We start from the raw sequence: 13209 nt of genomic DNA on the forward strand, positions 1-13209 counted from the left end.
CTTTTTGGAAAATTGCATATTTAAAATGAATATAATGACATATTGAAGTGCTCCACCTGAAAATCCTCTCACTTTTGATATGTTGTGGATGTCTTCTGCATGTTATTATATTTATTTCTCTTAATAATTTTCCAAGCTCTAGTCTTCTGAGAAGTAAAAAAAAAAGAACGAATCTGCTTCTTTGTAATCATTTTTGTAATGCATGAAGTGTTTTGACCAAAGTGTGTCCCCAGAGTTTTGAGAGACTTATATATCAAAGTAATTTCTGACTATAACAGTGTTTCCTACATTTTTTTATGATATGCAAGTTTTAAAAAATGAATTCCAAAAGTTTTGTCTTTGGGCAATTAATGCTGTAAAAATATGACATTTTTTCAGTCTTCAGATTTTCTACTTCAAATCTTGTTTATTATCTCTTGCTTGGCCTCTGTGTCTGATCTCATTATTGTTTCATAGGTCTATGTGACAGAACCCAGTAGCATGGAATTCACACCATGTCAAGTTGAGGCTCGTGTGGGTGAGATACTGGAACTGCCTCTGAGAATAAATGGCCTAATGAATGGGGAAACCAGTCAGATGGTCACCTTGAGTGACTGCTCACATTTTGATTTAGTGGTTGATGTTGAGAACCATGGTGTGTTTAGCCAATTGGAAGGTAATTTCAATTAATTCATTTGCTTCAGCTTTCAAAATAAACAAAGGCAAATGTGTGGTCTATTTTCTGATACATTAACATTTATTTTCTCAATAGCAAATATTTACATGTTTCTTATTAAAATTAACACATGCTGTAGCCTAATTTTTCTAGTACAGTTAAGGAGAAAAATCCCTTAAAAGATAAGGCTCTGGCTCTCAAGGAACAATTAGAAGTTGCATAACAAAAGTATATGGTTATTTATTTATCATGTCAGACCTTCTTTATCAATAAATTATTTATATACTATGGCCTCAAAAATTCTTAAGAATTTATTAAAAAAAACCTTTTTCATACCAGACAAAACCTTTTTTTATTGATGTACAAAACCTGAGCACAAAAGTCATTGCCATCAACTGTATGTGCATAATATGCAGGCAGTCCCATCTGACTCATCAGAGCAGGGATGACACAACATGAAGTGAGAGAAATCTATCCCTGGAATGGGGAATTCACTCCTGAAAGAGTTATCATGGGAAATAGGTGTTTCAGCTGAATTTTTCTCGCCAATCCTTGTTTCCACAACAAACTTTTTTTTAAAAAAATCCAAGTATCACAGGGACAGAAAGTGAGGTGAAATCTTCTGAACAGAGGCACAGACAGCAAAACAAACACCACAGGGGCTGCACTTTTTAAAGTACCTGTTCCAACTTTTCATTCAGAACCTGTCTTGTTCACAACTTGGGAATGGCCCATATACTATGTAGTGGAATTTCTCTTGAATGCATAGATTGTTTGTATGCATTTTCTTTTCCCTTTCATTCAGGCAATGTATATACTTATGTATCTTTTTGATATAGCAGCGAGGCAATCTTGCTATGATCTAATTATGTTTTAAAAAAATTGAACTCAGTCTCTCTCTCTCTTTCTATATATATATAAAAAAAAACAATGGGGAAAAAATTAAAATCCTGAGGTCTTTCCAGTTTTGTCACAAGGCATATATCCATCTTGAATACTACTATTTTATAAACTATGTAAAGAACAGTTTTGTCTGCTTTTCTTCTGACTTTCTTTTAACTTGCTATTTATGGTTTGGTTGTCCAAATTAAACTGAAATACTTTTTTATTGACATGTAATTTCTTAAAAGAAAGTTGTAATAGAAATATTGTATATAACACCATATTTACTTTTATTGATAGGAAGGTTGAAGCCTACTCTTGAGTTCTGCAGTGGGGTCAAAGTTAAAGCTGAAGGTCAAGGATACACTGAACTTGTAGTCAGTTATACACATGATCATGTTCACCTCAGTGCACGTATCACCATAGCTTCTTATCTACCACTTAAGGTAAGCCTAGTCATGCTTAGTAAAGGTTTCCCCAACATTAAGTTTAGTCATGTCCAACTCTGGAGGGTGGGGGCCCCATTGCTTATCTCCATTTCTAAACTGAAGAGCCCGCGTTGTCCATAGACACCTCCAAGGTCACGTGGCTGGCATGACCACATGGAGGTCTATTACCTTCCCTCAGAAGCAATACCTATTGATTTACTCACATTTGCATGTTTTTGGACTGCTAGGTTGGCAGAAGCTGGGGCTAACAATGGGAGCTCACCCCGCTGCCTGGATTCGAACTGCCAACCTTTCGGTCTGGCAGTTCAGCAACTTGGTGGTTTAACTCGCTGTGCCACCAATGTGTGGAAATAAATCCTATACTGCAAGAATTTGCTTCCCTAATTTTTCTAATATTTGTTGGCTTTAGTATACTCAGGAATTGAAATTTGGTCTCTTTTGTAATAAGTCTATACTTTTTGTTTATTCTCTTATTTCAATTTTTCAGTCATGCTTAGCTCACCCAAAACTAAGTAGACTGGGGGAAATCACTCCAGTGGAGTGATTTTGTCACTCATTCCAAGACATACATGTGCTTTTATTTCCCTCTTGATATCTGTATTTTGACAACTCTTCAGTCTCAGCCAAAGATTTTCTGGTTTCTTTCATAAACAGATGTGCTTCTTACTCCTTTGGAATTAGGTATGATGTTTTAGTACTTATATGAGTCCCAATTATCTTTGTGAACTGTAAGTAGTTGTTTCAGACTGGGATATACTTGGAAAGAACCCTCTGAAATAGGGTTACGACTCTTTTGTGAATTACTGCATTGCAACTTCTGCTTTTGGTCATTTTTTTTTCTCCACTTGCAACCCACATATATAAACAAAAGCTTACTGTTGTTATTGCAGACAGATCTCCATTCCAAAGGTGATTTATTTTCAGACTCAGTCTTCTGGTTTAAGGTTGTTTCACTGTTGTCTTGTCTTTAATGAACCTTTTCATTACTCACACAGGGAACGGTGTTTAATACCAAAAGTTTTGCCTTTAGACAATTAATAACTATTAAAAATCTGACCTTTTCATAGAGTCAAATGACCAAAAATATCCAATAGACTCAAGTAACACAAGTTTTAAATTAGGAACACAGATTTCCAGATATTATGCTTGTTATATTGATTGCATAAGCTTTGTTATTATGTACATGATAACGTGTTAAAAATAAAGACCAGTAATGGGAATGCAATAGGCCATCTGCTTTTCTAAACTCTATGTTGAAAGTGATTTTCATGATTGAAAATATTATACTGATTAATAGTCATGCATCTAATCAGAAGCAAAATTTAAGTCATAACAAAATGTTTAGGTAATTTAAGAATATATCGAAAGTACAGTAATATGGGAACTACTAAATGTATTTTTCATATTTTCAGCTTTAATCATGAAAATATTAGCCATTTAGGCAAGTCCATAGGCCTAAATCTAAAAAGAATACCCCACTGAAACAATAGAGTCCTTCAAAATGTCAGTGTCCCCATTTTCTGTTTGATTCTGAGGGTGTAGTAAGGATTAACTGGTTTATTTAAACTGTTATACATAAACTTCATTAAAAAAATAATAGTTTACAGTTAATTGTGCAAGAGAAATGCTGTCAAGGCATATATTTAAAAGTTCTGCCTTTCTAATTATTTCCATTGGTGTCTAAATAAAATAAAGTATGCATCTTGATATTGTGGATGGATTGTAACAACATAGGAATATGCTATCTTTACAAAATATTTTAAAGCTTGAGGGCTTTCTTATCATCACCTGCCAGAAATACTCAAACAGCCAGGCAATTAACATGAAATTGGGAAAAATCGAATAAAGTTAGAACACTTAAAATATGAATAATCTACATTCTCTTGCATCCCTACTCAGAAGTAAGCCTCATTTAATCGGTGAAGCTTATCAGATAAGTGAGTATGAAATAGCTCACCTGCCTTGCAGAAAGATTCTTTAGTGCCATAGCTAGGAAATCAATGCAAGTTTTGTTCCAATATTCCATTAGAGGCTTCTGATATCACCTCATTTTCATACCTCATTCCAAAGCAATTGTAGGAAAATGAATTTAACTTGATGATGTGTTAAAATGGTAAAGCATATGTACTTGCAGCAGTCTGTTCAATACATGATGCTTATTTTGACAGCTAAATATATTTTCAGTTAGATTAAGTATACCTGCTTTTGGAATTCTTTTTAATTGTACTATTGCATTACGTTTTCAAGCTATTAATACATACATTTCCTTGTTTACTGAAGGTATTTGTTATGATATGAAAACATTTAAAATATTTTTATCAAGCTATTCCTCCCTGAGGAGGTCAAAACACTGAATAGGGGTAAATAATATGACAAAAGCAACAAGAAATACTTTTTTTTTCATGTCAGGAGCAACTTGAGAAACTGCAAGTTGCTTCTGATGTGAGAGAATTGGCTGTCTGCAAAGACCTTGCCCAGGAGATGCTGAGATGTTTTACCATCCTGTGGGAGGCTTCTGAAAAGAAAGCTGGAGCTGACAGGAAGGAGCTCACTCCACTCCCTGGATTCAAACCGTCAACCTTTCTGTCAGCAGGTTAGCCGTCACAAGGGTTTCACCTGTTGTGTCACCAGGAGCTCCACACAAGAAATGCTAAAACAATCACTATGTTACATCAGCGAAAATATCTATAAGGCCTTCCTGTTTATATAGATGAAACGTACAGGCTGTCATGAGAGAAAGGTTTGATATGAATAAATTTCATTAGTTCTATCGGTAATATTTTAATCAGTGCTTTCCCCCCCTTTAGACTATCGATCCTGTTGCTTCTGCTTTGGTAACTTTGGGTTCTTCCAAAGATATACTGTTTGAAGGTGGACCCAGACCTTGGGTTCAAGAACCATCTAAGTTTTTCAGGGAAGTTAGTGCTGAACCTCCAGAGAATACTGGCTTATCCTTGGTAGAACCACCAATACCTAGGAGCCCTTTCCAGCACGGGGTCAGGGCATCTTGCAGAGCCCTGGGTGAACAAGTAAGTGAGACAAATTCATGTGATAACTGTTGTTTAACATCATTATAAGGGCCCAGTAATGGAGAAAAACCATTGTTGTAGGCAGCTAACCTTTGAAGTTTGCAGTGCAAATAGTAACCCAGTAGTATTCCTGAATGCATGCATTGGTTTCTGTTCTTTATGTATTCTTATGAGTCTGAAATGACTGTTGAGAATTAAACAATCTTAAATTACGCTAAAGTTGCAAGTATTTTTTACAGTATGCTAATGTCATTAAAAAGTATTAGAAAGTTCAGAATATTACAAGGATTATATAAGACCACTGTTTATTTTCACCAGACTGTGAAATCAATCCATTGCTTTTCTATCCATTTGACTTAATTATTGGATTTTCCCCTCTAAAGTTCTACATATATATTGGAGGGCGGGGAGGTGACAAAGTTGTGTCTTCTAGACATTTCAACAATTTACAGATAGAGCATGCAATTATAAATATAATCTCATGCAATAGCAAAATAAAACATTCATGGCTAGCTAATATATCTGGACAACTCGCCCAATAATGTTCGGCAATATTAAAAGTTTCTTTGAATATGCTTATTTACAGGAATTGTTCAAAATTTTAGTGGTCTGTGTGACAGTATAATAGCAGACAGGAAAGCTAACAAGATAGAAATCACTACATTTGAAATGGGGTAAAGGAGAAAGGTTCTATGGATATACATGGGCTGCTAAAAAGACAAATGAATGAAGTCTGAACTCTCACTAGAAGAAAAAATGTCTAAATCGAGGTTTCTGTACTTCGGACATATTCTGAGATAACCTGATTCATTGGAAAAGCTAATGATGCTTGATAAAAAAAAAAGGCAATGGGAAAAGGCGAAAAACGTACAACAGGTTATTCATTCAATGAAGGAAGACATGGCCCTGAGTTTGCAAGACCTGAAGAAGGCAGGTGATGACTTGGGATCTCTCATTCATAGACTCACCATAAATCACAGTCAATCTGATGGCGAATAAAAGCAGTGCAGGACTATACATTCATTCCTCTATCTAGAATGAAGGTCTCTATCTTCATACATGGCCAGGGGTTTAAATATTATTCCTTATTTCTGAGTAATAATCCCTTGATAATTAATTGGTGTTATATGCACTGGAAAACTATTCTGCAGCATGTATCTTCTGGTGCAGCATAGGGCTCTGGAATGGCTTCTTTAAGTCCTTGTTCCTGGAGAGTGAGGTTGAGTAAGAAGTCTACTCTTAAAGTTTGTCAGGGGCAGTGTTAAAAGACAATACAATTTAAAACCTACAACATATAAATATTAAAATAGAACCAACCCTAAAATTGTTAAAATTAATCAAAATTACATAAAACCAGTAAAAACAATTAATGTAATTAAAACACTATAAACAGCACCCTCTGGCGCATTCTTAAAAAGCTTGTCTGAAAAGAAAGGTTTTAGCTTGCAGCAGGAATGAAGGCAGAAAGGGGGCCATTCTGGCTTCCTGAGCTACTTTGAGTCTTTGTTGTGGACAGGAAAAGCAGGGTATAAATAAGGAGCAAAAGCAGGAGGAGGAGATCTAGAATCAAGGTACGGCCACCAAGGAGGCCCTCTCTTGTATTCCCACCAACAGAGCTTGTGGACCAAAAGGAGGACCTTTCCTGTGTGAGTTTTATGACACTTCACATTGTGCTCAGAAATAAACTTTGTTTATTGTTGTTTATTGTGGTTTTTGCTTTTCTTGAAGAAAAATGAGAGCTCTGCCATCTGTTTCAAAAGAAGATTTTTTTCTATGTTAAATTGGATAATACAGGAAAAAGCATGGAACTTTTGTCAAGATAATGGACTGGAACTTCTTCTGAAGGAAGGTGCACCATACTGGCATTTAATCTTTTTAGCAATGCAGGCTATTAATGTAACATCATGTTGCCTTAATTTTTTTTCTTTGAACTATGCATGAAAAAGGAGGCTTTCATTATTTACTACCATCAAAGAAACATTTCTAAACATAACCTTTGTTTGCTCTTTTAATGGTTTCTCATATTTTTCATGTAGATAATATCATTAACAATCGGAAACAAGCGCACAGTTATGAATCCTTTTCCAGCTGTTGAATCTGTTGTTGTGAGGTTGATCTGTGCCACTCCTTCCCGATTCACCTTGTCACCTATATATACAAATCCTGAACTAGGTCTCTCCTGTCCTTTTCTTCACCAAAACAAGCAAGGGGTAAGTTTGTAAAGAAAGAAGGTAGACTTTACTTCATAGCTATCCTTTAGCTACTACAATAGCAATTTTGATGGTTTCATCCCATAATCCTTATAAAACATTTTTAAACCATAACTAAGAGTACATGTACATTGTTAAATTAATACAGATCGATACCACTTTAACTCTATCCTATTAAATCATAAGCTTTGTAGTTTTATGTTTAGCCTTCTTTGCCAAAGTTTGATGCCTCACCACACTACAATTCCCAGGATTCCGAAGCATCGAACCATGACAGTAGAATTAGTCTCAAACTGCATTAACAATACAGTGGAGAAAAACCCTTAGACCAGTGGTTCTCAAGCTGTGGGTCTCCAGGTGTTTTTGTCTACAACTCCCAGAAATCCCAGCCAGTTTACCAGCTGTTAGGAATTCTGGGAGTTGAAAGCCAAAACATCTGGGGACCCACAGGTTGAGAACCACTGATTTAGACTGTTAGATTAGAATACGCAATAACTTCCTTTGATTCTACACATAAATGAAAACTATTTCTGTTGCAGGTTCCTGTCTCAACTTATCGCAATCCAGTACTAGAGCTGGAGGTTTATGATCAACAGGGGCGTAAATTTGATAATTTTACTTCCCTTAATATTGTCTGGGAATCTGCAAAATATTCATTAGCAAGCATAGAGGACAGCATGATGCTAGAAATGACTCCGAAAGATCATGGAAGCAGTGAGAAGAAAATGCAAGGTACACTGTGACATAATCATTTTGTTTATTTGCATTTATTATAATTTGAGGGTTTAGTGCCAGGTCCAAAAAATTATTTAGGTCTACCTCCCCACCATAGCTTTTCCTGCTATACAGTGTCAGAATTTGGAAGAAATAAATATTTGTCTCAAAAAATGCTTTTAATGTGCAAGAGTCTATGAAAAGTAGAGGGGTGAGTAAAATTTGAAAAGTTGACCTCCATGCTCCTGTAAATCAATGAATAACCATACCACAAGTACTGCTTTTCCAATTTTGTCTCTCCTTTTTTTCTTAGGTTTGCAAACTGTTTTAGTTCATCATAAATCTGGAACAACGACTATATCTGCCACTGCAGTAGGATATGAACACTTTCATCTCATTGCCAATGAAGTGAAAAAACCAGTAATGACATTTTCTTTAAGATTTTCATATAATAGTGCAATGATGTATATTTGCTATTGCCATTTCCTTAATATAATTTGATATAGTTTAGTAATGTTTTAAAATGTTCATCATAATAGAAGGAGAGGTGGGCAAGAAATAACACTTTTTTGAGGACCTAATTTTAGAGCTTTACTCCCCACTCCCACCCCATTCCTTACAATATTTTAAATAAATTATTATACATTGAATGCTCATTCTAAACAAGTCTTTGGTCTTCACTTTCACTTATCTAAAAAGTAAAATTTTATCTTTCATATTAAAATAATTAATGCAGATGTTATTGCAAAGGAAATGCATTTCTGATTTTATTGGGGAATAAATTAGTGGTTTCAGTTGGTACTAGTCCAAAATGAAACTCAATGATGATTATCCAGAGGCCTGTAATAAGTCCAACAAACTTCTTTATTGACTCCGGTGAGAATTTCGACTTCGTTTTAACCTCCTGTCCTGTCCACCTAATCATTCCTGTAAACTGTTTTTGAAATTGTTCTCAGTTTTGTAAAATGATTGTTCATTCAAGATAGATTACTATTGCAATAATTAAAATGCTAATTGTTTCAAGTAAAAAGTTGCTAACAGCAAAACAGTAACTCAGAACAACTGGATTTAGATGCCTTTCTGCATGCAGATGGAACACCCAGGTTCGAACTTTGAGCAAAAAATTATCTATGGAACAAAGGCAAACGTGTCATTTATTTCTTCATTGTTTGTGATGTTGTTTCACCTTTAAATTATTATTATGCATTTTAAAGATGGTCTCTAAAATCTGTGGATTTTACATGTGCACTATTTAAAATAATGTTATCCATAGTTTTATTATTTATTTGATACACCACTATTCCCAGAGGGCACATCCAGACAGTCCTTTAAACAGGGATCATTCCCATTTTAAAAACCCAAACGTTCCCAGGTCCTCATCCACATATGCCCCATAAAGTGCATGCTTTCTGGGGCAGGTGTCCAGATATGCTCCTGGAACCTTCTAGGAGAACACCTGGACACCCTAACCTCCTCCCCAAAACCTCTTTTAAAAATAAAAGAACTTTCCCAGCCTCCATTAGCTTGGTGCCGGAGCTCTCCTGCTTCATTGGAATGATGTAGCAGGTGATGGGGGGGGGGGGGGGGGAGTGATTTCTCCTCCCCCCCCCCTTTCTCCTGGTGCATCATTCCTATGTGCCAGGAGAGCTCTGGCACCACACTAATGGAGGCCGGGTAAGTTCTTTTATTTTTAAAAGAGTTTTTGGGGAGAGGGTTGGTGTCTTTGCTGTTTTCCAGGCTAATTTAGCCTGGAAGAATGCAGGACTACTGTCTGGACTGCCCCCTCAAAAGTCCAGAACTTTAGAGGGGACAGTCCAGACAGCAGAAGTAGTGGGTTTGTCCCACGCCTTCCAAGAAGGCACGGAATAAACCCACTAATAAATTAATTTGCGACAAACCAGTATTTTCCTGGTTTGTGGTGAATGAATTCATTTTTCTGTGGACTATCATCTAGACAGTCCAGTTGAAAGTGTGGGAAATCCCGCTTTAAAGGGGCTGTCTGGATGCGCCCCAAGTCTAGGACTCAAGGTGACTTTCAAGCCCAATAAGTTAAAAATGTTTTCAATAAAATTTAAAAGGAATTAAAATCAATTCATAACACATTTTAAAATAAATCAGAAACATACAAAAGTGTCTATTTTCATATATACCAAAAACACCCCTCACACACACACACTTGTCACCTTATTCATCAAGCCCTGACCCACTGCTAGAATAAATTAGCTCCTCATGGGTAGGAAGATAGCAATATGTCATTTTTCCATCAAACTCAAAATTGCTGACACTGCTGAAGCACTCTTTAGGTGACAGGTAGGTGCCTTTCCTTTCCCAACCTGGAGATTCCAGGAAATGAATCTTAGAACATGTGTATTCAAAATAATGTTTTCCACTCCCTAGTTGCAACCTTCCTACTGCTTGAATGTATACAGTACGACATTTAGTCACATATTTGAAAACTGAATCTTTTGTAAGATTGGAAGGTTGCACTTTGTAGTTGCAATTCATGTGTGCCCTCATTAAAAGACAATTTGAATTACCTATGTATTACTAATGACATTACTGAACTTTATGCTTTTGCTTCAAAACATAATTTTTTTATGGCATCATTCATTTATCTCTGCTCACACTTCGGATCTGAAGTTTGACCATGGAAAGAGAGGATGGAAAAGAGGACAGCAATCAGTTTGATTGAATATGTATGTGTGTGTGCCTTCAAGTCACCTATGAAAGTAGGGGTCACCATAAGTCAACTGGCAACATGCAGACACATACAGTATATGCACACACAGAGGCATACATAAATGTGATATATTTAAACATGTTCTATGAAAATAAAGTAGTCAATGATGGCAAGTTAGTCATCATTTGTGCATCTAGTTTCAATGAAGCTTTCTGTTTCTTCCTCTTTTATTGTCTGTTTGCCTCTCTATACATGTTACAAAGTGTTTTCTCACATGTCAAATTCAAAATATTAATTTTTAATTATCTGCACTGCATGACTCCTTGCAGTATGAACCACTTACACCTGTATCTGCAACTATTGAACTAATACTTGTGGAAGATGTAAAAGTCAGTCCTAAAGAAGTGACCATCTATAATCACCAAGGTACAAAGGTAAAAGACTGTTCCCCTGTCCAACCCCCCTCCCCCCAACCTATATATTCTGTAGTAGAATGAAATGTGAATGTGATATACATTATATGGTCTATGCTTTTCTTGGCAGGCTGAACTGCTCATCATGGAGGGTTCTGGATATTTTTCAGTTAATACCAGCATTGTCAACATTGTAAAAGTGGCTTATGAGGAAGCTCGAGCTCGTGTTGCGGTAAGTCTCAAAAAGCAAAAATATTCTTCTCAGTGCAGAGGATAATCATTTAAACATCAGAGTTTTCTGCAAAGTAGATTTGGAGAAGCATTAAACCATGTTGTATTCAAATAATCTTAGATTTCCCACTGAGGTTTACTTCTCGAGCTATATGTATCTCAGTTAACAATGTCGATGTGTATTTCTTTAACAGCAAATTTGATATCAGAGACAGAAATCACATGGAATAAAAGTAATAGGTTCCTGTATTTCACACACATAATGTTTCAACTTTTTTTGTTTAGAACTAACAAATAAAACAACCAGGTTAACTAAGCTTTTCATAAATTGACATAAATATTTTCAAGTAAATCGAGCCAATTTGAAAACTTTTCTGAAAAAAATCAAACCATGAACTTTTCTGTTCTTTTTTCTTATGCTTTCCAGTTTGGTCATCAACTTACAAATCTTTGCTTATTAATGTGTAACACATACTCACCTTTTCTCTCTGTGTTGCTGTTTTCACATGATCAGTGGGGAATTCGAGAGATAGCTGCTATATAACTGCAATGAGATCCAGTGTAGAATTTTCTTTTTCCCAGTTTAAGCTTTATTGCATTGTTTACTGTAGATGAACTGCTACAAAATGTGACACCAAATGTTTTTGTTTCTCCATCCCTTCTTTGCCATCCATTTCAATGTAGATGTGGCTAAACGGGTAGAAATAGGATGAGAAGGAAAGGAGGAGTTTTGGAAAGGCACAAAGAGCCTTTGTAAAATTTTGTTTCTCTGAGTATTTGTTAAAGGTTGTATGCGTAGGTAACCAAATTATAAATAATTTTACTCCTTGGAAATATTGGGGATAGTGACAGTCCATTATCTATACCTATTGTCTCCCTTTAAAAAAAGAATAAGAAAAGTAATGTTTGTTTTAGAAGTTAGTATTTAATTGAGAAGTGAGAGAGAGAAAAATAATTGGCCAATTTGAGCTGTACTGCTTTTGATTTTTCTCTTGACTTCCAGTAGTAGAATTAGACAAAAGCTTTTAGCAATTGTTACATTTTAGTACAATATATCTGCTTTCACAGTTCAGCTATTGTTGCAGCTGATACTAAAAGAATAGTTTCATGGCATTGTAGACAATTCTGTTACATTGCAAAGTATATCAAAATATCATTGCGATTAACTGTTCACTGAAATGTTAAATGGTTCATCATTAAGGTAAGGTGCTATTAATTCATGAGGAATCATTAAAAATAAAATACTGCTGATTGGTTATGTGGAGGTGGGAGGATTGATTGTTCTTTCTTAGCATTGTCTTTTTACAAAATAATGGCACTTTTCCCTCTATGAGTTGTGCTTTGTTTTTGTATGACTAGAATCAGAGAAGGAATACAGGACTTGAGACTAGCCACTACATAAAGATCCATTAGTGCAATTGCTAGCTACAGCCCTTTGCACTAATTCTCACTGTTTAAATATATTTTATAGATTTACTTGGCAAGGACAGCTAATCTATAGCAGAAAAACAGTACGTAGTATACAGTATTGGTCCCCCATTTCTTGTTTTCACTCTTAACAAAAGCATGTTCTATTTTAAGGAATTCAAAATCCAAATGGTTAAGAATTGCATTTTAATACATTTTAGGTACCTTTCTGTTAAGTGTTGTGTCCCACATTAAAAATGCTGCTTTTAGTGCAAAAAAAAAAGCCATGTGCAAATTTTACACAGAAGAATTCCCAAACTGAAGATTCTTGTCAGTTGCATATTCTCTCTCATAGGGAAACTCACTTTGAACTGATTTTTGAATATCTTCAAATATTAATTCTATTACTTTGCCAGTTCCACATCCAGGCTTATACTGTGCATTCCTGCAAAGTTCTCTCCTTCCAGCCTTCCAGTGCAAGGGGGAAAGGAGAAAATATTTTGGGAAATCACAGCATAACCTGGATTCTCATTGCCAGA

The 13209-nt window shown here is 35.6% G+C and overlaps 1 protein-coding gene across 1 annotated transcript in view; it reads left to right on the forward strand.

The window, feature by feature from the left end:
- Positions 1 to 13209, forward strand: part of NUP210 (nucleoporin 210) — a 117874-nt gene that overhangs the window by 65018 nt on the left and 39647 nt on the right. Inside the window, exons 13-20 of the mRNA XM_060765993.2 lie at positions 457 to 655; positions 1838 to 1983; positions 4794 to 5015; positions 7052 to 7225; positions 7765 to 7957; positions 8253 to 8359; positions 10949 to 11053; positions 11163 to 11264. Of these exons, the coding sequence (XP_060621976.2) occupies positions 457 to 655; positions 1838 to 1983; positions 4794 to 5015; positions 7052 to 7225; positions 7765 to 7957; positions 8253 to 8359; positions 10949 to 11053; positions 11163 to 11264 (1248 nt within the window). The remainder of the gene's footprint in view (positions 1 to 456; positions 656 to 1837; positions 1984 to 4793; positions 5016 to 7051; positions 7226 to 7764; positions 7958 to 8252; positions 8360 to 10948; positions 11054 to 11162; positions 11265 to 13209) is intronic.

Source organism: Anolis sagrei, chromosome 2, assembly GCF_037176765.1.
Source record: "Anolis sagrei isolate rAnoSag1 chromosome 2, rAnoSag1.mat, whole genome shotgun sequence".
NCBI lineage: Eukaryota > Metazoa > Chordata > Lepidosauria > Squamata > Dactyloidae > Anolis > Anolis sagrei.